At 43.7% G+C, this 25,579-nt stretch overlaps 1 protein-coding gene across 1 annotated transcript in view; it reads right to left on the bottom strand.

Moving 5' to 3' along the window:
- ATP6V0D2 (ATPase H+ transporting V0 subunit d2) overlaps positions 1-25,579 on the bottom strand; it is a 269,016-nt gene that overhangs the window by 64,090 nt on the left and 179,347 nt on the right. Inside the window, exon 5 of the mRNA XM_069621300.1 lies at positions 17,154-17,231. Coding sequence (XP_069477401.1) covers positions 17,154-17,231 — 78 coding nt within the window. The remainder of the gene's footprint in view (positions 1-17,153; positions 17,232-25,579) is intronic.

Below are 25,579 nucleotides of genomic sequence, written 5' to 3'. Positions count from 1 at the left end.
GTTGTAGTCCTGCAATAATGGGCTCGCACTGGTGACCAAGGGTGTGGCCCAGGCCAAAGCATTGTCGGTAAGGTTTGATATCAGAAACCCTATGCGAGCCTTATCAGTAGAGAAGGTATGTGGTCTAAAGGTGAAATGAATTATGCAGGCTTCCATAAATTCTTTGAATGTATGTGGTGAACCATCATATTTTCCTGAGGTGAGCGGCAAGGGGGCTAATTCAGTCTGGATTCTCTCTTGATTATCCACCCTTTGCCTGAGGGCGGCATTCTCTGCCTTGAGATTCTGGAGTTCCTGCGAAGGGCCTTGCACAGCCGTAAGGTGTTCTTGGACTCGTTCAGCTGATGCCATGTTAAAGGTGTCTGGGCGTTGCAAACTGTCAATTTCAGCAGCACCACTCCTTTCCAAACCCCGGTCCTCCTCACCTGATTCTTCGGAGGATGACTTCTTTCTGCGCCCCTTTTTCTTCTGTACCTTTTTTTTGTTAAGAGGAATGGTCTGTCCCGTATGGAAGCCACTCTGTCTCCCTAGTGGAACAATTTAAAAAAGTAGAGGAGCACCGCTCCCGACCGCTGCGGCTCACTTCGACCACTGCTTCTAGGCTGCCTTACAATGCAACCACTTCAGGCTTAGGAAAGATATTTGGTGCTGGAAAAGGCACGCAACCTCGCCCAATGGAGCCCACCATTGCTATGTCACTGTTATGGGCACTGGTAAAGGCAATTTGCTGGTTATGCTGATTGTAGTGTGAGTTCAGCTTGCAGTTTTCTATGTCATTTCTGGGGTCCTTAAGAGGGAGAGATTTAGGCATTCACTAGAAGAGCAAGAATGTGAAGGTAGCAAAATGGAAGCACGAGGAAAGGGTGGAAGAGACCACATTTCTGAGAGCACGGGAAACTGCCTTCATAAGTGGGGATTGTTCATAGAAATTCATATTTAACTAGTTGCGGATCTTCATTTATTTGGGCACAAGGTGCATGTGAATGTTGTGGCTTTCACAAATTCCTTTATTATGATATGTTTAATATTAGTTTTGCACTCAGAATAGGCACATACAGACAGTGTCCACTTCGCCTTTCTGTGATCAATTAAAGGAGTATTTTTTTTTTTTAAACAAGTCTTCCTATAGCGCTTCATGCTCTATTACCTCGATTTTTAACATTGTAACACATGTGTTCCGAGTACCCATATTTTTATGGCACTCGCTTTAGTGGCCTATGACGGGCGAAGAGCTGTATTTAGCCCCTGCAGGGAATCGAACACCTGCTTTTCTCGCTTGACCGAGACGTTAAGGGGAGCAGAGATCAGTTCGCTGAGCTACCGCACTCTCTTTTTCGAAACACGGCTGTTGAGTTCGGTATACACGCCTTCTAGCTGATTCAGTGCGTGGAATTCGTGACATGAATGTGGTAAACATTAAAACGTTGTGACTTGCTTGCAGTACGTGCTAATTTTAACTCCCAGCTTCTTGGAAGTGCCCTCTGGAAATGCCAGCGTGTAAATCGTGCAGTTTCCTGCGCGTGCGCGTTGCAGGCAGCCGTGTCGCATTTCATCCGGGTTTTAGCGGCGGAGGTCTGAACCATGCAGCGAAAGAGCGTTCAGTTAAAGTGGTGAAACACTGCTGCTCTGTGGCCACTGGTCTGAAATACAGCCCTACCTTACTGTTGTGCATGTAGGTAAACATATCCAATGGCGCAACACCGTTGTGCTGACTGCTTCAGCCCCCGCTCCCTGCGCAATTTGGGGTATGCTAGCTCGACTTGACTGACATCAACAACCACAACAGGACAGATGCTAAATGGCGAGTGGACTTCACTGTTAACAAAGACCCGCAATTACTACTGTAAAGCATTTCATTGTTAGCACTTGTATTCATACCGTAATGTTTTAAGCAATTGAAATTGACTTGCTGTATAGGCACCTAACAAATGCACGATCAATAAATAAAGTTGGAGGTTTAGTACTTGCTTGACAGGGGAGTGATTGGACGGGTAGACAGGGTACAGGAGACTGCTCATTCTCACAGCACTCCTTAAGTGGGTGCTTGCAGACTTAAAGGAGAAAGTTAACTGCCTGTATCATTGAAGCCACACAAGAATGGTCTCAATTGAATGTGTAAAGAGGTTAGATCCCCCCACCCCCACAAATAAGTTTCCCCCTCCCCTCCCTGCTCTGAAGTTAGCGCCTCTCCCAACATGAGAAGCGTTAGACCACTGCCCCCGAAATGTAGGCTTTGTTGCACCCCTGAAAAGGTCTGTCAAGTTCCGATTACTACATTATACTCCTGCTCTTGCAAAAAATGCCATTCCTGAAAATACATGATTGTGTGTCCTCGTGTACGCCTGTCATGCAGCAAATCGTAAACAGGTCCGGTCGAGCTTGTGGCGCCAATTCCTATAGTTCCATACACTCTACTTTGCAAGCAAGGTTAAGTTAGCATTTTTAGCTTCTGTGATGTACATAAAATGCATTTATTTTTAAAAATATGGCTACAAAAAAGTAGCGGTCAGTCGAGTGAAGTGGTTCATATTTCATTGTAAATTGCAATTTATGATGATTTCGGATGCACGCGTTTTTATTTCGTGTTGGACAGTAATTTGCATTAATCCCGTTCTTTAGTCAAACATGTCCTTAGGTAATTCCGGTACTTTGAAGCTCTGACAATTCAGTGAATTTTGAATATTTGGAATCGGCTTTGAAGCACAATACGTTAGGAAACGTGATGGGGAAAATGTAGGCCTCCAAATCTTCACGATACATTGCTATGGCCACAAAGTAGCTTCATTAACGTTTACCTAAAACACTGGCTTAATGCAATGTACCATAAAATATGCAAGAAAAAATGTGTGCATGTGAAATAATCACACATTGAAAAATACAATGGAAAGAGAAACACTTCACCTGAAGATCCCTCCATTTTTGGAATAATTTCCAAGATATAATGTGTTTTTTGTAAAACACAGAAGGTAAGGGTCCTATGTTATAGCCTTTCTTACAACATTAACTATTTGGAACTTTAAGAATTGGTGCCAGGAAGACTCAGTGGCATTTCCAGGAATCATATTTGGGGAGAAAGGGGGGGGCGATCGGGCAAAAGTGGGGGCAGGGCCGGCCCTAGTATTTGCAGGGCCCTGTTTGGCAAAAGATGTACACCCCCTCCTATTTGCATAGATAGTAACATCAGTGAAATTATAGAAAATTATATCACAGAATGAGTCTTTAATACGCAAAGGTATCATGAGAAGTTACATTAAAAAAACGTTGCCATGAGTAAGGTAGGAGACAAACTGGGACGCCCAGTGTATGAATTGTCACTGTTAATATTTACATATGTGGCAATATCAGAAGTCAGGCTTATTTTTTAAGTCACAGACATTGTGAGCTGAATACATTGTAGAGACCTCTCATATTGGCAGCTAAATCACAGTGAGATAAAAGGATCTGCCGGGGGCACATACCTCGGTTAAGTGGTGAAGCAGGGATTTGTGACCAGTCTGCAATTCAGGTGATTGAGCACATCTCTTTGCAGATGTAATTGGTAGAAATATAGTTTGCAAAAGCTCTTTTTGAAACTTTGGTTTGAAAATACTATCTGACTGTGGAAGGCATTGCACAGATATGGTGATTGTGTTTTGCTACCTGAAGCCAACTGCAGTTTTTGCAAAGGTTTCACAATAGTTTTAATTTTATTGGGTGAATTTTTGGCCAAATTGTCTCAAAACTAGCAATATGCGTTTCTTTTAGAAGCTACAGATAAGGATTATTTTGATTGTCAAAAGAAATATTCTCCAAGCAGGTTCCAAGAATGTCTTGTCAGAGCCTGGGGCAGACAGGGCAGGTTGCACATACCTCAGGATGGTCTTATAGTGTGCAATAGAGCCTATCTTCCAGGGAAGTCTTGAGACAGTGGGAGTAAGCAATTTCACAGGCCTTCAAATGTCAACACATTCAACAGGGTTCAAGTCCTAAATAAAGTGGGAGGGCTGAATAATATGGGAGCTGGGTACATAGGGATAGAGGGCACAGTTGCACCTGGTCTCCTTGAACAATGGGGACAGGGTGTAATTTTGCCCTGTGGAGATTCTGCAAAGTATTTGCATGGTGCGATCAAAAACAAAAAATCCAGAATGAGTGCTGTGCTCCTCTAAATCACTGGGTGTGGCAGAATTTACATCTCCTCTCCTGCTGGGTATTGTGTTAGTAAACATCTTAAATTATCAAGTGTTGCTCACTTCCAAATGGGAAGGGAGGTTCATCAATTGATCCCCTGAGCCTTGAAAGAAGGGGGTTAGCAGGCCAAAGCTGTTTGGCAGGTGCAGGAATATCAGGCGGAAGCAGAGGATCCTATAGCAGAATGTTGCAAAAGCAACCCAGCAGGTTAGGGGACTGTTTCAGAGATGGTGTATGTTTATACCTTCCTGTAAGTCATATGGCTTTTTTCCTAAGCCTGCAGCAAAATGTGGTGTTTTGATCTGGGGATGGGTACTGCTCCATAGCGAAAATAAAAAGCTAGCACCCATGAATATATGCACTGTAAGTGAACAAATCTCAAAGTGAAATATACAAATTGTGTTCAATAGCCCTTAGAAGAAAGTGCACAAGACAAAAGAGCCCTGGTCTTTCAAAAAAATTAATCAACAGCGGAAAAATAACTTGAGGAGATTTTCTAATAACTGCGCTAGTAAAGTATAAAAGGTGCCCACCTTTAAATCCCAGCAATCTATCATTAAATATTCCCTGGAAAACAAAATTCCAATATGAAGATGTGCTTTGATGATACTTATATGTGGTCTTGTGGGTAAGCCCTGCACTAGGAACATGACAACCTGGGAGAAATCCTGGTAGCTAAACATTTGAGAAAACTTGCCGGTGCCATGAATACCCCATGGGGGTTGTGTCCATCGTCTGAAAAAAGTGGGCGGACGATGTCCACCCACATGTATCCTCTACTTGTTCCCTGAAAAGCAGCACATAGCCACAACCAGGGAAAAATGACATATGCAGTTGCCATGATTGCAACCTCTTTTGCCACATTCGGGCTAAATATTCATGACTCGCTTGCTGTCTCATCATTTCCCCTCCTCACCCCTAGGTTTGGCTTTCAGTAATAGTTTTAAAAATAAGAGTTAAAAAAAGTACACAAATCATTGTACGGTACTCAAAAAACAAATAAATAAACCCTAATAGTAATATGTTAGGCAAAATGTGTGCACTTGTGTCATTATTCCCCCATTTTGAATGGGAGACTACAAATAACAGAATGAAATTCAGCAGAAGGCAAAAAATTGCCTTTCGGTTTTGAAAATGTACTTTTGAGATTTGAAGACTCATAACAAAAGGCCATGTGTGAAAAGGTTATCTGTTTGTGTTTTAGTGTTTGACAAATGCAGGCTCATATATCATGTGATGAAAAAATAACATTCTACAAAAAAAAAACGCTTTTTGGTGTGTTAAATATGAACATCTGAAAATAATGTAATTAGTTTCAAACTGTTGTGTCATATATTTTAATTGACCTGGACGAGGGTGTAGACTTAAGCAGCTAACTTGTGGTTTGTGTGTGCTCCCAGGAATATAAATATCCCTTTGCAATTCTTAACACTGAAACGTTAAGAAAATATTGTCTAAAACAATGGTCTCTTAATGCGCCATCATTTGTAAATAGCCTCCGCTTCAAATGCTCTGCTATAAGAAAGAAAGTGATAAGCAGTAATTATGGGGCCCATAGCGCCTGGTGGGCTGCTGCAGGGAGGTTACACTGTGGTCTCACTTGGGCAAACAGAAAAGTGAGCTTCATACGTGGAAGCTGCACAGACACTCTTTAAAACAATATTACATGGAATAGTTGATCCAGGCACTGGTGTCTGCAGGGCCCCCGTGACCTGGGTGCCCTGGGCAAACGCACAGGCTGCCTATGCCTCGGGCAGGCACTGGGGGGCACCTATAATGGGCAATGGCAATGTCCTACATCCTAAATGATGAAACACACACACTTTGCCCACATAATAAATCTATGGAAAACATTTGTAGATAGAAAAATGAGATTCGTACATATTTCATGGAAGCAAAGAAACTGCGTGAGAAAATATTCGTTCACTAGCATTTCTGGCCAATGGGGGAAGGAGGGGTGATGCTGGGCTGATGGCCCCAGCAAGGTCCCTTGTATTGCCTTTTCCCACCAGCTTCCGGATGCTCCATGATATCCTGAATCATTCAGCCAGAAATTGAAGCAAACCTGTAAATGCCCTTGAGCACATTGAAGATGCACCAGGCCTCTTCAGCTGTCGTGGAGTTTTAAGCGTGTGAATCAGGTATAAGATAGCAGGGACGATGCTCTCAGGTATCTGTTCCTTTGCTCCAGGGGGAGGATCGCTAAGATCTCGTCTTGGGAGCAAGACAGCACTGAGCAGCATGGGTTCAATTCCCAGTCTTGTGCTTAGAGGCTGGACTTAAAACCCAATTTAATATTCTTTCCAGTGCAAATCTTTTTGAATAGGGCCCAACGTTCCTATTTCAACTTATCCATGCACACAGTGCTTTCCCGAACTTTATTCAAGTCGACTTTTCTAGTTTTCTTTTGTTAAATTTCTTGCTCAATGGGCGGTGATTGCATAGTAGCAATAACAATATCAAATTAAGCGAGAAGGCTGTGCCATTGATGTGCTCCAGGGATGGCTGCTCATACTTACATATCTTTTTCATAGAATTTAGTATTTGTATACATTGCTTAGTTCTTTGTATATCACTGTTATCAACTTGTCGTGTCCAGTAACAAGCGCCATTTAAGGGTACCAATACAGCATGCTTCAAGGTGCACTTTTCAGAGTTTATTCTGAGCAAAGACTTGGAGGCACTGCCAATGCTTCCTAACCATCTAGGTACAAACTTAGCAACACCTGTTTTTAAAACACAAAGTGCTGCCTGAGACTGTTTAGCAAATCAAATTTTCATGGCAGATTCCATTTACTAGAGCTTATACAATTGCAAACAAATTTCCGACATTCCCCCTAGCAGAAGGAAATCTGTCACAATCATCAATCCCATATTATGTCCATCGTCACCATAGTCTTTTATCCAATTTCAGATTTAATACAGTTTGTACGTTTCAAACTTCAACATTTTAAGAAATCTAGATTTGGTGCAATATATTCTGTTTAGGTACCCGAGATGTGCCAAACTGAGCATTTGGCACTGATGGCTAACCCTTTTGGGCATATCACAGCTTCTCTTCATTATGTGCCCGATTCATGTAAAAGTGCGCATTTATCCCACAAGGGCTGAGCACCGAGAACGACACTGTGCGAGCCTGCGTGCAGAAAAAATACTCCCTCTGCGAATTAATACAATTGTTTGTGAAAAGTAACCGTTTACGCAAGTCGTGGCGGGAACACACCCGACACACCCCCCACGCAATGCAAAAACAGCCAGAACAGCCACCTTTGTGTGCTCCCTGGGGCGCAAATAGATGCACCCTTCAAACAGTGCCTGGGTCCTCCACAAGCAGGCCTGCATCTCGGGGACCCTGCGCGGGGGTTCCCCTTAACTGTTACCGGCACCCCGACAACATGCATACGATACTTCGTACCATGGGTAATCTGCGTGCGAACCCCCCATAAACCGTTCCTGCACCCCGCTTCACTGTATACGCACAGCCCTAAGTTAGATCAGAACCACGGCTGCGTACATGTACCCCTAAATCTGAACTCCGATCTTACCTCTGCACAGTGAATCCTATGCTCAAGTGTATGTATGCCTGCCTTTGGGTGACGGATAGTATGATGGCTTTGCGTGGCCATTTCCTCACCGACAGGTGGCGCAGTGGATTCCATAAATACGTATCATTCCGTGCAATAGTGGGCGCGCAATGGACTGTCTGCCGGCTGTCCCTCGGAACGCCCACAATTTCCCTTGTTCCTCACTTTCCGAGTTCCGCACCTTCCCTGCCCTCTGAGCAAGTCACACTCATGCTCTGCATGGTGTCTTGCACAAGGCTCTCGGCTGCCCGCAGAGACGTGCCAAGTCTGCAGGAAGTCCCTGCAAACTACGAAAAAGTGCTGCACAGTCGATTCCATGAATCAACAAGCAGGATTTTGCATGCAGGTTGGCGCGCAAAGTCCCTATTTACTGCGCAGATAATTCCATTACACAGGCCCTTTGTCTCTTCAAACTATCCTATGACGGTTTTATATTGACCTTTCAGTGGTCTTAATTAGGCTGGTGTAAGTGCTGTTTGTACACCATATGAAATGAAGATGGCTTTGCTTTTATAAATTCTTAGGTGATATTCTTCTAAAGTAGAGTCCCTTCAGGAATTTTGCGCATCCACTGTATCTGCTGGGGAATTTTTCATTTGAAGCCATTTACAGAATTGCTGGTTGTTGAGACGAAAAGATTTCTGAAGGTCTTCAAACCATTTCATGATGTCTAGTCATACCCCAGAGCCTGGAGATGCGGATCAGATTCCATCTCTCTAATGTGTTAAAGTTCTTTTTCAGTGCTCAGGCTACCCGTAAATGCGCTTCATTCATTAATCTACCCTCTCACCATAAGCATTGGTTGCTTACTTCAATATGGTGACAATGTACAGCTTGGGTTCCAGCATTTCTCCTGACACTCTTCAGTTTAACTGTGGGCAAAACAATTCCCATACTCCCCTCTTCACAACATTACGTAATGTTCCCTATCAAGGAAATGCATCCAGCTGTTGATGACCAGCAGCTGTGAGGCTGAGTAGTTCATGTAAGATTTTCTTTCAGTATTTTCATATTAAGCAGTTTGGATGACTTGTATAAACTTTTGTTTGGACATCACCTTGAACAGGCCCCACTTCTCTTACAGTGAGAGTGAAACACTGTTTTAATATCTGACATCCTCCCCAAAGTTGACTTGGCCAGCATCGGGTCTAATTTCAGTTCCATAACTTTGTCCTTTTCGTATACTACCACTAAATGCCTAACTAAGGGGGCCGACTCCTATTCTCAGTTGGCATTGCAGAAGTTTGTTCCAATTTAATCTGAAAAGTACTCATTTATGAATGAGACCGAAGGCTCTATGTGGCGGTGTACTGTCTTGAGCAGTTTCATTTGTGCTATATAAAGTGAAGGTGGCTTCTCTGCAGGAAAGCATGCTCATCTAACCTCATATACTTTCCACATATGCTCTATTGGTAAAAAGTACTATCAGCCGAGGCTTTGCGAGCATGACCCATAATCACGGTCAATCATGAGGTGGATACATGTGTACTTGTGCTGTGCACATTCTACACACACACTAGCAGCGGAAATGTAAATTAGCCAGATTTCTAATACAAAAGTATCATGCTACTTGGAATGTGCACACACGGAAACTGTTTAGCAGCTTTACATGCTTAGTTTCGCGTCAACAGCTAATTTGGCACAAAGGAGAAAAACGTTAAAATCGTCCATATGTATTTTGGCATCGCTCACTTTGTAAACTAAAGTCTATAACCTAAATTTGTCCGAGCAGACATGTAACTGTATATGAATAAATGCAGCTTCATGCAAACTTACATTGGTATTTTCACATGGCTCTCACACCTGGTGGCAGAATCCAAGCAGCCTCCAAATTGGAGGCTGAGATAAATGGGTGCGTCAGTATGAAGATACTTTAAAGTAACAGCTAATCTCGAATATGTTGTGCTAAATATTGCCTGCATATTTTGCCTCCCGCTCATTTATTTTTTTTTCAAATTTGATTTTATTGGTTTTTGGAGTAATACATACACCCAGCATCGTAATGCGGACAAACAGAAGAACGTCTTGTACAACAACATCAAATGAAGTATTTGTTCACATCTGGAATATAATTTTCAACATAACTTAAGAACATTGTTTTTCCCTTCCCTCCCCCCAGACTCCTAATAAAGTGATTTCGGTGAAACGGTCATATTTTTTGATCTGCCTCTGCAATAGAATTAGGCATTGTTAAACAGATTTGTGTCCATCGAGTGAATTAATGGGCGGTAACAACAGAGTGTACAAAGTGTTTGTCATAGGGGTCTCAGTGGCTCGATATTTTGTGCTTGTGCTTGTTTCTTTAGAAGCTGTTGTCGTTTCGTTACCTGTGCCGTAGTGCTTTAGTTCATTGTTCAGTGCCGCTTTGTGGTCTAGTGACTGGGTATGTGTTGGTCTACAAAACCCTGCCATAGGGTGTCACACTGGGTAAATCTCGCAAGTAGACCTGCTGTAATCTTTTCCATCACATAGATGCTAGTTGCAACATTCACCCAATCTCTCTTATTTGGGGTTACCTCAGCTTTCCATTTGATGACAAGACATGCCCTGGCTGCTAACAACAAGGGGGTGATCAAACCAGTTACTCTCACATACTCATCCTCAATCAGTTCTAATCTGAACATGCCTCCTGCTCATTGAATAATAAAATGAAACAAGCGTATTGTGAATGTATTTCCCCCTTCTTAGACTGATAAGCACATGGCTCAATTACAACTAGGAAACCCTTTGTAGATCCAAGTGAAAAAGTAACTCCTCACCCTATGCAGAGAGCTGGGTTCATAGGAATGGCTAAACAATGTAAATCCATAGGAAGCATGCTAGCAGGGGATAGGACACGAGATGGGGTGTCTTAAAACAGACGGAGGAGCAGGTAGTACAGAATGGAATCGCCATATCATCATGGGTACTGTTTGCCTCCCATCCTCCTACTTCACATGATTTCCTGAAGACTCGGGTATCTGGATATGACAGCAAAAGATGGAAATGATTGGCTCCTAGCGGAGGGCTTCCAAATGCACCAATCCCCTGCTTGCATTCTGCTATATATGTCATGGTTACCCATCACTCTGGCAAACGCTTGTTGGAGCTGTGGATTAGTTCAAAGTCCCACTTTATAGAGAGGAGGTAGGGTTGCATAAGAGCTTCAATGACAGTTTCCTCAACATTCTCTGAAGTGTATGGATGCTACCTGCTGGAAGAGCCAGAAGCGTGGTTGCAGTTAGAAGACCAGCATCCTGGATATCCATCTTAACCTTAGGGGAACAGTGTCCTGCACCTGTCGTCGGCAATCTTCCAGGGATTGGGAAGAGCATAAGAGGCAACCAGCTTGCCATAGCTGTTATATTTTTATAATTTGCGATTCAAGACAGTTGAGCAAGCGTGCAACTGTCTTCGAGAAGCTGATGCTTCATGCATTTGACCATTTCGTGGAAACCATCCCACTGCATCACTTTCTCTAGCCAGTGAGGAACCCAATCAAGATGCCTATTCGAGGGTGTCCTTTGTAGATCGAGACCCTTTAAGCCATCTTCCTGCATCATCAGATGTGGACTACATTTCTTGCTTCTTCTTTTCCTCGTGATGTTCATCTAGCCATGCCAATAGCCCTCATTTCCTGCTGCATTCAATCACCATTGAGCCATCCCATTCACCAGTCTGTGTTGCAGTGCTTAAACCCCACATGCCAAATCACTGCTTCGAGCCACAACTCGAATGATAGAAAAGCGTCATTGAGGTGAGATTGATGTATTATTTGTGTTGACTACAGGCCCCTTACATGGCTTTTCTTAGTACCCTGACTCCCTGACCTTCATTGTAGGCTCTAGATATCAGATAGGACCGCTTTCCCTACCTTATGAGTGACATTTTACATAACCTTTTGTGATTTATATTGTTGTATACATTCTTGCCTTCTTGTATTGTAATACACAGAGTGCACGGTTTATTTTCATCCATGCTGTATTATCTGCATGATTACCTTAAAAGGGTGGGTTTTTAGGGGGTTTCGTAGTGATATGTGTTTAATTACACCTATTAGCAACATATTACTGTGGTTTAGAGACTTCCACCGCTCACTTATATCTATAGAATAGCATTGCCTGCTCATGCTACTAATATAGAGATAAAGCTATACCTTTTTGGCGCAAACCCTAATGAACCAACGTATGGTACGAATTCGGCATGGAATTTACAAGCTTGTTCTTCTTCTGGCCACATGAGCCAACCTATTGTACGAGTTTGGCATGGAATTTACAAGCTTGTACTTCTTCTGGTCAGTATCAGATTTTGTGACATGGTCATGTTTAGAGTTGAGTGTCTCTTATAACTTCCACCAAGCCCATTTGGCCGGCCTCCAACCACTATGACTCTCCTAAGTAGATTAAACACATCATCTGACCAGAAGGACAACTAGTTCTTGTCTCCTCAGATCTACTGAAATCCTTTCAGTACTGGGACTTTCCCAATTCATTCCATCAGTGCCTCTAGTGCGAAGTCGAACAGGAGCATGTAGAAGGCGCTTCCTTGCCTCATGCCCCTTTCGAGTGACAAAGTGCTTGATGTGAATCCGTTTCCGTTAACCTGTGTATTTATTTCCCTGTGCCGCAATGTGACCCATTCCTAGTTCCCCTGGTCTGATTTCATTTGGTTCAACATCATGAATGTGTACCCCATGTTCAACAACATGAAGGCCTGTCAGCATTCAGAGCCAGGATTGCCAAGGAAACTAGCACTCAGAGTTTAATCGTCAAAACATCCAATAATATCTGTAGGTGAAACCTCATGGGTCTCGATTGGTATAATTGTGTGTGGGATACTATTTAGCTATCACTTGTGTTTGGAAGGAAAGAGAGTCTTCCCATCCCATTAGGCAATACTGAATGGGAAATAAACGCTAAGAAAGCACATCCAGGGGGAAGGGGGCTGCAGCGGAGGAGGATGTGCAATCACCTTACTGCATGTATTACAAGCTATATGACACCATCTTGGCGAACAGCAGCCATCTTAGTATTTAGGCCCAGGAGCAGCGAACAGCATTATGTGTGTTAGTATTAGATCCCTTGCATGAGCGCAGACACCAACCCCACCCTGGCCAGGTTTCAGAGATCCATAAAACCCTCCATTGTCCAAGAAGTTACAGGCCCCTGGGAAGAATATGCCTTGCAAGGTCAGGAGAAGGGAGCAGAGTGCCTCTTGGCAGTACCATACAACAGAATAGATAGCAAGGCCCTCTGTACCCCAACGATCCCAACATGAGAAATACAGCTTTGCAATGCTTTCATCCTGAGACCCCTGCATGCCACAGCACCATTCAAACCCAGACCAGTGACCATAAAACATTTACTCCACTCCATCAATCACTAAGATCACAAGGCAAGGCTATCACGCCTTCAAAAATGGGCCATGTGATTTGTGCAGCAAGGTCCAGGGTGCCATCAACTTATAGCCTAAATCTCAGATGGAGGACCTTGGGAGTTGCTGATCTGTCTGGGAGCGAGTGAAGCATGTGAGTTAGTGTGACCTCGGCACTCCCAGCGGGCTCCTCCCTGTATCTGCCAGGTGCATTGTTGCAATGATAAAATAACATTGTTATTGCAAGTAGATAATTAATTTTTAGGTCAGCTTCACCACGGATGACGAGCCCAGCAGTGCCCATGAGAACGGAGATGGACAGATGAAGACGGACAAATGGCATGTCATCCCATATGAAGTAGGGCTCCTCCAATCCGTATTGTAGAATTGTACTATATGTAATCATCTCATCAGTGACGTCATTTGTGCTTATACTGTGCCACACATCCCTATGGTGTCCAGAATGTTTGGCGGCAACAGAATTCTTTGTTGATGCACTTCTATTTTATAGAAATAAATACTTGTTATCCTTGCAAGCAGTGCATTTGGCCTTTTTCCCTAGTGGGTTGTATTTGTTCTGGTGTGAGCGTGCAGGGGCGTGCCTTAATTTTGTGACCACAATGTGATCCCAGCAACCCCCTCACAGACTGAGGATTCCAGGCCGCTTATCCGAAGGGGCTGCGCCCACCTGCAGCAACCAGCCCCCATAAGCATCATTCCCAGAGGTGTACAGGAGATGTTTTCACAGAAGTCCTGTCTGCACTTTGAAGTGGGCCGCGACTCCCGGGAGAGTGCAGACCGTTGTTGGAACCCCGTGATAGGGGAGTTTGGGTGAACACGCATATCTGAGTATACCAGTGCAAGTGATAACAGGTAGGGAAATGGTATATGGAGAAGAGTGTGGTTTGCAGGTAAGTGAAGGACGAGGATGTTTGCATGGTGTGGGTATGATTTTCTGCTTTTACTGTTATTGATTGTTTAAGGAGGTCATCACAGAAAGAAAAACAAGAGTGTAGGAAACCTCTCTGAGTGAGAGGAGAAAGTGGTACCAGTAATAGTGTATAACATAGGAAAAGGACATGAATAGGAGCCCTGAATAATTAGTGGGCTCGGATACAGTAGTGGTTGTTATTTTAGCTTATTGTTTTGTGACTTTTTTGTGTAAGGGGCGTTGTTAAAATAGCAGGCTGTTTTTAGTATGTGGTGTGTAAGAGTGGGTGCGTGTGAGGGAGAGGGGAGGGAAAGTAATCTGGGCTGATGGGCAGGGGGAACGGCAAATTTATTTTTGGTTTATGACATCTGCAGCGTGCGCAGCATGGGATTAGATGCGTAGGACGCTTTAGAGTGCACACATCGCTGCAATGGTAGTGGAGACCCCCTTAGAGTACATGTATAAAGCCTTGCCCAAAAACATTTGGAAATACTATAAGCAGTGGGTGGCAGAAACAAGAGGGAAGATGCCCCACTCATGGCCAGAGTAGGGCACCCATAATAAGGGAATTCTGGAGCATATGACAACATTTTAGCACGAAATACAGGGGCAAACAGCTGCAGAACAGAAAGGAAATCTTAGACCTATGGAAGATGATTGAGGACGTGGAAGACACTGATGAGGGAGGGGCACGGAGTACTCACAAACGGGACAAACAAGCAGAAGGGGGTGTAGCACAGACAGAGTACAAGGGGATATATCCATTGGCATTCCAACAGCAACAGGGTATACTATCCAAACCTATGTGTCTGCCACAGCCACGAACCCTCTGCCCCCACATATACACACTCCAGTAACTGCTCCGCAACAGGTGTGCACAGGGTAGCGGGAATTAGAAGGAGCACTAGAATTGGCGCAAGCAGAGCTAGCGCGGCTGCAGGCTGCACAGAGCTAGGCAAGCGGGCTAGATGAGTGGAGGGCGGGGGACATTTTGTTCAGACTGGATAGTACAGCAATAAAGGATGTACATATTGTGAAGAAGAAGAAGGGTGAGCAAGCAGCACAGGGTACGGGACTGTAACATCTGATAGAGGTCTAGATAGGAATCCAAGAGAAGATGGGCGGAGGACCGTAGATGAGTTTCAGGACAAAGGTAATGAGGATGCACAACCAGCACTGGAAATAACACCTTGAGTGTTACCCACCTTGTGGAATGAGGGGGTAAGGAGGTTTATCCAGATGGCAGTAGTGAAGAAAAAGACAAGTGCCAGAAGGGTGTGGGTAGGGCACAGTATGTGCCCAGGGTACAGATGGATAATACCTATTTGTTTAAAGCACTCCCGCCTTTAACAGCTGAGGCGGGGAAGTGGATGGATATACGCATTTGAAAAACAAACGGTGGCCGTGCCCCTTGCCGTGGGAAACATGAAAAGTGTGTTGGTGGCAATAGTGGGAGATCAGACTGGAGATGTGCGGATTAAAGCTTGATACACAGGAGTGAGGTTAGACGGTGATGAGCTTGATGGCGCACCATTCAACTACATCAGAGCGGAGGTGTGGGACGAACCTCGGTGCACGTACCCCCATACACAGGACCAACAGTCGATTATGCAATACACTATGGGCGATGAGGATTACATTATTAGGGTTCAGGAGATGTGCAGGTTGGAGACGGGGGGACCAGTGGGACCGATCAGTTCCTCTCTTTTACCTTGTCATCAAGAGGGGTTTACCAAAGGAAGTGCAGAAGGCACTGGATAAGATTGTGGACATTGACGCAAAAGGGTAGGCAGAAATTCTGAACCGTCTGAGCTGAAAACTCTCATCTAGCATTCCGAAAAGCTGTAAAAACATGGATCCTCGCTTGATCATCTCTCACTACACCCTTCTGGCCATAAATCACACCTCTAAGAAAGTGTATAATGTATGATATGTAACTGCTAACTTGTTTGTACTAATATTCCACTGTAACTAAGCTCTTCACAAGTAAATGCACTGCCTTTGGTAAACCCCTCTTGGGGCTGTAAAAATAAATAAATAAAAATAAATAAATTCAGACTATAATAATACACCATTGCAAACAAATAAAGAACGCGAAAAGGAAACGGCACAGCAGCTGCAGGCAAATGAGGCAACATTGGTACAGAGAAAGTTGGCTAAGATAGTTGTAGAGGGGACACACCTGCACAGACGGAGATGACATAGAGCATGCAAGCGCCCAGAGATGTCCAAATAGCAGCACTTTGGCCAGAAGGAGGACAAGGGCAGTGGGGAGGTGGACCGCAGTACCCCTCCCAGGAGTGACAGCAAGGAGGTCAGCAGCGCGGGAAGGGCAGATTTAGAGGTGGCAGAGGGGGATTTGGAAACATGGGACCAAGAGGGACGGGTATGGATTCCTCACAGTGTTGGAATTGTGGCAAGAGGGGACATTTTTCGAGAGAGTGTAGGAGCAGGCCAGGGCTCGGATATAATATGTACAATAACTATCATCGACCACCCCAGAAAACACAACAGATGCCGACTCTGAGGATGACCTCCATACCCCATGAAATACACAAAGCAAAAGGGGGCGCAAGCTCAACAACACCAGCACCCACAACAAACTTTGCCACAGCACAGAAATGGGAACATGCGCACACCCAACGAAGTGCCGAATGGCACCATAGTGCCAAACCGAGGGGTGTGCATGATGGGAAACAAACATTTCACGTTCCTGGGGAAAAACACATACCCGGATTAGGACAGTCCACAGAGAGCGGTTGCGTGCCAATTATATCTATGACCGTCCACCCTGATGAGGAACCCTTGGTGGGTGCAGAGTTAGGGAACAAGCACTTTATTTTTATGGTTGACATGGGTGCCACAAAATCATGCATCAGTGAGGGAGATTTCCTGCTATTGGGCAAACTCTTGACACGCAGGGCTTCACTGGGGATGTCTCCACAGTAAATAACCAGTGATTACCTCAAATAATCTAAATATGAAAACATTATCAAAGTCATCCCACCATCTGCTTTATTGGGAAATAAATATGCGTCTGTGATTATATAGCAAAAAAAAATCCTTTCAATTTCAAACATTATTTCAAATGATGAAGAAAGTCAAGGGCCACCTACCTTAAGTATAGGGCACATGATATCCTCTGTTGTCCCTCCTTGAGATTTGCAGAAGTCGTAAAATGCTTCCAGGTAAGCCTGGAGAAGGGAGACAATTAAGACAAAAATATCAGGCGAACCATTTCATTTTCTATAGGTCCAAAGCTGCCAACTGCAGTAATAGCTCAAACAGCTTCCTTAATTGGCCAATAAGTGATCAGTTTGCAAACAATTTCTAAAGAGCTAGGTTTTCTGTTGTCTTCTGACCTCTTACTTCAACAGTCATGGTCAGAGCCAGCATATTCCATAAGACACATTCTTAATTCACAAGACTCGGGCCCTTATTCACAGTGAGTTTTCCAATGGGGGTTTGCCATTATGAAACGCTTCTGTGAATTAGGCCCTCGGTTTCTGTAGGCTGAATGTTTGGAATATGCCAAAGTTAGTCTGATTTTTCATTCCCACATGCGAGCAGGCTGGTGGCTGTCGATTTGACAACTGTATTTCTTATGTATGTATTTTGTGAACCAGACCCGGGTCCAGGGATGTTTATCAGGATGGGCCAGGGTTTTGATCAGGGGGGTCCACATTCCATTGGGTGTGGGTCTAGGAATACCCTAAAGAAAGTGCTGGCATTGATCCAGAATTCCCAGATCTGTGATCCAGCAAAAAATGTCTTGCCAGATCTGAAAAAATACATTTACACCCCTCTATAAAAATAAACTGTACATAGAAAAAGAGAAGCAACGAAAATAGTGTTGCAACATCAATCTACATATCTTCCCTTCACATCTGCTCTCCCCTTTCTGTTATATCTGATCCTCCCTCACCTTTCACCGTCCAGTCACCTTCCTTCAGCTGCCCTAACCAACTTTCCGGTTTACCTCCCCTCCCACCTATTCACACCAACACCCAGCATGCATTTCCTGGACTGGCTTGGGAGAATTGAGGGCGATGCCTCCTCCTCCTCCTCTGAGAGGGCTGAGCAGTGGGGACCCCAGTCTTTGTACCATCTCAGATGGTGTCCGCCCAACAATACCTTGCTGAGCTCTGTGGCTACTCCCAGCAGGGTCCGGAGGAGATGCTTGTGGTCCCCCCATCTTGTTGTGAAAGACAGACCTCCCCACCCAGAATACTGAAGCAAGGAATGGGATATTTTGTTTCCTACAAAATTATCTTTTTTTCAAACTTCTTTATATTTCAAGAACAGAACATACCATGTCCAATCAATACATGTAGTCTTGTTGATCTTAACAATATTCCGAGCACAACAAATCCCCCAAAACATACACACGCATACAATCCTCCATCCACCCACCCATTCCTCAACCTCCCTGCCCCTCCTTTCGAACTGAACCCCTACAGTAGTCCCATTCTGAATGTCTCCCATCAATGGTTCATGTCCAAAATTACATTTTAAACACACAATGTAATTTTTTTGTTGGATTTTTGCAGCACATTTTAATTGAGTTGAGAGTGCAAAGGAGTTCTAGGGCTGCAAGGGCTGCATCAGGAGGCAAACTGTGCTGGTTGAGGGCTTTGCTGCCTCCTGGTATCGCTCCTGGTTGGGTGTGCCCCTGTACATCATTGTCTGGTACATACTGTTTACATACTGGTTATAATATGCAATTGTCCATGATGACTCTTTGTTTGATGTGTTTACTTTGATTTGTATTAAATGACACAATTGTCTTCAATATATGTGGCCCAGATATTTTCAAAGTTAGATGTGTTTGTGTCCTAATCCCTGTGCTGCCCATCTATTAAACCATGAGTGAGGCTTTTTGGAATAGCTTATAATGCGAACTGAATCACTTCTAGGGGCAGCTAATTTTAACAGGCAAGGCATAGTTAAATAAAAAAATATGCGCAGGATCACACATCTTCTGAGCTCAAGTTGGTACAAATATATGTTGAAGTTTGGCTTTGAATACCTTAAATAATACTAAATTGTATACAGATTACTTTAGACATCCACAAGTCACATGATAAACCAACTTGACAATGTATTCATCATTGTAGAAACATGTTGATAAAAAGATTAAGGGAATCCTAAATTGCACAGAGCAGAATTCTCCTGTTTGTACAGTTTTGGAAAAGAGGCCATTCATTAATGTTAATTGTTTCCACCAAGTGCTGGAAAAGTAAAGAGTAAAACAGAGGCGAACATCGCCTTTGCTCTTTACTGTACCATATTGCGCCTGGAAAAGTATAAATCACTTCCACAATTAATGATTGTGAGAGCCATCCACAATGGATTCCTTTGGACTCTGCCTGCTTTTTACAGGTGTAAATGTCAGGCAGGTTCCAAAGGAATCTATTGGTTTTCCACCAAAGTAAAAATACATGCTGGTGGAATACCAATCGGATTTGGCAGGGGACCTTGTTAAGTCTGATTTGCTGTCCAACTTCACATGTCAAATCATACAAAATCCTGCAGCTCATAAAAAGTGGAGCTACATCGATCAGCGCCACTTCTTCCACTCTGCTTGACCTGGAAAATGATCCCCTATGACTGTAGCTTTATTTTTCCCATCTGGAATGGAAGCCTACAAGCTCCAGCATTGCAATAATTGAGAACTTTCACACAACTTGTTCTGTATTCCCTTAATTACTAATTTGGTGGCAGCTCCAAAAGTCATTTGCTAATGGCTTCCCCCCTTCTCTAATCACACAGACATACTACAGAATTATGGCATGGAATTTTGCACAGAGCAACAGTAGTGGTAATGTTTCATTCAAAGCCTTGCATTTATCACTTTTTGATTTTACTACACTCTCCCCTCCAGAATTAAATTTTTGTTACTACCAACCTTATCTTTTCACTTAACTCAAGTAGTTAATGCAGCAGAATATATACTTTTAATGTAATGTGTAAGGGCCCCAGTCAGATGACCCACCATCTGCAGAAATCTGTGTTCAATCAGCTTTACCTGTCATTTATAGTTTAATATAGTTAACCATTTTTATTAAGAATGGTGTGAAAAACCACTACATTCCCACAAAAATAAACATACTTTAAATTACAGAAACCAAAATTGTGATTTTAGATTTGAAAAAATAGTTGTAGGCAGCCTGCTTGAATAAGTGTGCTACCTCACTTAGAGGTGTGAATGGACCTCCATCTCCCTGGTCATTTGTACTTTTATGGCTGTGGGCCATAAATCACTTTCTAGGGCAAGAAAACAAATCCTGCCTGGGTCTCCTGCAATTCAGCCTCTCAGAATGATGTCTCTGAGGTTGCTGCTGAATGTTTAGAGTGACATCCACCCCCCACTCCCTCGATTACCAGTGGTGTATCACACCACTGACATGGCCTCCTTTCTAGGGGGGGGCAGAGGCTGGCTCTGGGGGGGCCTGGCCCCCTTACCCCCCTGCTGGAGCCGGGCCTGTTGTGAACCCTTTATTGTCGTGCATACTAACCACAACCCTTTTTTAAATGTGTTTCTTTAAATCTTTTTATTAACAGGTCAGCGGGTATAATAATACAACAAAACAACAACTATCAATCGGGAGGACCGAAACAAAGCTGAGCAGGCCAAAATAAAGAACACATGGGACGGGAAGAACACATGGCTGTGATCGGGATCGAAGTCACTCAGTTCCCTTCACTTAGACCCCAACGTGTTTGCATAACATAGTGGGGTCTCCTACTCAACCAGAGATCCGTATTGACTTTGAAATACACAAAATAATCGATGGGTATGTAGAGAGGGTACTGCACACACGTACCAACGTAAGGACGGGGTACCGTTCAATCACCTATTACGGTAAGCCTGAAAATAATAGCAATATGCGCTCAAGCTGAGCCTTGGAGCCCGCCGCCCATTTCTATTTCCCACCCCCAGCTTCCTTAACCCACCTAACCTAGCACCCAATAACCACAACCCTTTTACACGAATAAAGTGTTTGACTGTCAGACACTGTGGACAAAACTACAGACCCAGTCAGAGCTGTCACGTTTCCCATGGCCATGCGTGAGAAGGCTACACAGTCCTCTTTTTGCTTGGCACTCTGGGAATTGTAGTTATCACAAATTTCAAATGGGGAAGAAAAAACAACACGCCACAGAATCAACAGAGATAATAACAGGACTGGCTGGCCTTTTCCTGCATTGTCATAGGTAACTTGAGAGCTCTGCACAGATTCATGTTTCCTCCTCACCCTGGTATGCCTGCCCCATTTTGCTCACCTGTCAGCTTTTGGTGTGTCTGCCAGAATACCTAAATATAAGTAGCTGGTGAAAAGAATTGAAGGCAATGCCTGAAGTATGTAGACTAGAGTACCTCAGCGCCCTTAACATACTCAGGGCCTCATTATACAGCCTGGGCAACTTTCTTTTGGTAGTATCACACCAGCAGCAGTCCGGGAAATCTATCCACTAACAGAAATACCACCAAAATGACATTCACTGAAATAGTGGCAGCAATATTTGAGTGAATTCACGTGAATTTTTGCAAATATTTTGAGGATGGACATTGAATATGTACAGTGGCTGATCGTGCCGCTACTGTACAATCTTTTTATGAACAAATGGTTCAACCCTTTCATGCATTACCTGGCAAAGGTGAAAAGAAGTGAGCATCACAGATGGACACTTTGTCACCCGTTCAGAGGGTCCCATGCACAAATCTTTTTTCCTGTAGTGATTTGCTACCCTTTACAAAAGGAAAACATGCCTAAACAGATTAGGACATTTCTTAAAATGTTTAGCTGCACCTCTTGATTGTAGGTAAAAATTGGGATGCTTCAAGGTGGTTTTCCACCTTGTAATTCGGCAGCATTTACGGCCAGAGGTATTCCTTTGGAATAGCGCTGGCAGTAAATAACTCCATATCTGTAATGTGCTGGGTGCTAAAACAGGCAGTAATGCCGCCTATTTTTATGTTACACTGCGCCTGTAATTGAGGACCAAGGTGTTTTATATATTTGTATGCTTTTAATTTATGAAGTAGACAATGAGAAATATCACCAAGCAATACACAATCTTATTATATAGGTATGATTTAACTGTACTGTAATTACTACAGTATAGTCATACTACTAGTATACTATAAATAGTATACTTTATGACGTCTGTACTATACTGTTATTTGTAACAAGCTCATGCAAATCATACTATCACTACTCTATACTATACTATAGCTAATATTCTATGGAGAAACTATAGGCACTGTAATATATCTATAACACTAAAACTCCACCTAAACTATAAACATGCAAGACTTTAACTAAAACTATATTGTAACTTCTATGCTATAACCAAAATTATACGGCACACTACTATATATTTGATACTTTATGTACTATATTAAAAATACTTGCGCGGTAGCAAGGGAACTAGCGTCCCCAGTCACTGTGGAAACACTGGAGAGTCCACACTGTAGTTCTCACTTTCTTCAAGATCGTACCTGGAAAAGACAGACCTCACTGCTTGCCAGCCGTGATTTCAATGATTGGAGGAGTCCAGTAGCTGCCTTGCAATTCCATGCACTTGCCCTTCCCTGATAGATGTTATTTTCTCGAATTCCTGATCTCATCTCCTGCTCAGTGGTTTCTTCAGCTGAGCATATCTCTTTCTGATCTCCAAGTTCTTGTCTACAAATTGCCTTGCTCTCATTTTCCTTCTTGGTCTACTTGGCCTCCAAGCCTATCTGAGTTCTGTACTTCATCTCTTATGACCAGAAGACATGCAAGACGGTCCTCATTACCTACCTCAGCCTTTCATCCCACACAGAGGGTTTTCCTGCCAAGAGAGGGCTTTCCTCAGATATTGGCTGCTGTGTCCAGAGGACCGTGCCACAGCGGCTTCATTGTTGTCACCAGAGTGGCTTCAGGGGAGACAGGCTGTACCTGCTCAGCCCCCGCTCCATACCTTGGGTACAGCTAAGGTCGCTGACAACTACACTATAACTATACAATTTATGAAAGTAGCCCATTAATTACATATTGTACTGCATTTGCTATAGAACATCTACAAAATATGTATTAGATAAAGTACCCCAACCATATATTATAGGGATAGTGGAGGTCCCCAAGGGGTTGTGTGACCATAAAGAGACATGGGGCACAGGTGGAGTGGTTTTATAATGTCAGTGAATGCTGAGGTGACGTAAAATATTCTCTTTGCGTACAGCTGGGTATATTTTATTTCCTCAAATACATAATGACACCATCATCCCAGTAATACATGGTCTCTTGATCCCTGTGACTCAAGGCATCTTTCAGTTGTGGATTAAATATATGATGACTCTGTACTTTAGGAATAACTATACAAATATGGCGTCAATGCTTTAGCAGTCTAATAAAAGTCACTGTGAAACTGGATTTGTGGTTTAGCATAAGGGGTAATAGTAATATTCAGTAGTGCACTACATGTTTTTATTTTATTATTTATTGTTTCCTTATTAGGTGCTTATACAGCAAGTAAAATTCTGTTTCAAAGCGCCCCATATATAAATATATAGCTATAAATCGGCAATTCCTGTTTGCTATAAAGATTCATTGATGAACTCGAGGTTTGTCCCAGAGTTGTGCTAGGAATTGTTTATTGTAAAACCATGTGTATTTAGTAGTATACCTGATGCATGTCAGATAGTTCACCGAGTTACCATTTACAGATCTGCGTGTGATCTGCAGCATATCACAGCCCCTGGAATGTTGAGGCAGCATGACAATTGGCTAATCGGTCTGTGGGCTGTTCTACCCGGAATAACACAGAATGTCTCTCAAAGTCTGCAGATGTAGGATCCGTCAACTTTGTGACAGGTATAATATTCTGTAGCACCAGCCGTGTCTGCTCCTTGTCGCACCTCAGACGTAGCTCACTCACCTTGTGCCCCGCCCAGCTCCAGGCCTCATTGGCTTCTCTAATTCTGACACCAACAGCTGATATCACACCATTCTTCCACTCCCAGCTTCTCCACCTCATGTCCGTCTTCACTCCTTACACTGATGATGTTTTAAGCTTCCCCGCCTTACCTCTTAATGTAAACATCAGTTCTCGCTTCCCACAGCCATATGACCACCCAGGCAGAGTCAACTTGCCACAAGCCTGTGAATACGCATGGTGATTTTAATTCCGAATTCTGGATTCAATAGCTGCCTTGGAGCCACAATGGGAGTTATGTGCCTGCAAACCTTGTTAGACATCCTCTGTGCCCTTGAACCTCCACAGCCCATAAATCCCAATTATGGCTACTGCACCATATATATGTATATAAACCTTAATTATAACTATGCAATGTGCATTGTTGCTTTCATGTTGGCACATCTGGGGGCTATATGATGGTACCCAGAGCCAATTCCCCACAATCAGATGTATAGGCTATTGGTACCCGGCGGGGGGGGGGGGGGGGGCAGGGGAGGTGATGTGACAGCCTCCCATCCTATGAAGAGGCTCGGAATGGGGGATCATCAGATGGTAATCCCACCGCCCTGAGCCTCCTCAGGGCTGGAAGCCGCAATCTTCCCCGCCGGGGAATGAGGTAAGTGCTCCATTCCACCCCACGCCCTCGCCCGCACCCGTCCACAGGTTTCCCTTCGCTGCGCCCCACCCCCTCATTTACCTTCTTTCTGGTTGCTTTTCGGGAGCGAACGTGCTGGGAGCACTTCTGTCCCCAGCGTGTCCGCTCCACCATGGAAAGAAACAAGAGACTACGTGTAGTTCCTTCTCCCCTTTTCATGGTGGCCATTTTTTTGTTTACTTTGTTTCCTACTTTTTAATGGCCACCAAGGAAAGGGAGAAGGGACTACATGTAGTCCCTTCTCCCTTTCCATGGTGGCCATTTTGTTTTTTTTACTATTTACAATGGCCGCCATGGAAAGAGAAAACAGACTACATTTCCATGGCGGCACACTGGTCTCCCCTTCATGTACAAATGCCTATATTCTCTTGACACAGAACACCTAAAAACTGACTGTTACTAAGTGAAAATATTAAAAAGACCGATTTAGAAAGACCACTTTGTGACTGCACAGAGACGTCTTTTTAAATTTAACTGTCACGCCCTTGTCACTCATGATTGCCAGCAGGTGCTGACAGTCAGGACTGAGACGAGCCCAGGAAGGCGGAAGTTGGAGGTGAGGTAAGTTCGTGTATGTTTGCGTGTCTGTGTGTATTCTGTGGGGTGGTGTTTGGAGTGTGTGGTGATGGGGCAGGGGAAAAGGAGTGTGTGTGTATTTGTGTTTGTGTTAGTGCGGGGCTTATGGACCGTTATAAGGAAAGAGGATGCAGGATTAATGGGTGGGCTCAGGGGGTGGGGGGTGAAACTCCCCTGATTTTAGCAGTGAGGGGGGGGGAGTAAAAGAATTATATTTGGCGAGTATTAAAGGCCACACCAAATTGGCTGAAAAAAGAATGTTCTTTTATCTGCCGCCTTTAATATTCGACAATATCACATAGAACGAACTGACATCCCCACAGAGCTCAGGATACTTGTGGCCTG

The sequence above is a fragment of the Ambystoma mexicanum genome, chromosome 5q, assembly GCF_040938575.1.
Source record: "Ambystoma mexicanum isolate Mex_15411 chromosome 5q, UKY_AmexF1_1, whole genome shotgun sequence".
Lineage (NCBI taxonomy): Eukaryota > Metazoa > Chordata > Amphibia > Caudata > Ambystomatidae > Ambystoma > Ambystoma mexicanum.
This window is presented reverse-complemented; position numbering and strand designations above follow the sequence as displayed.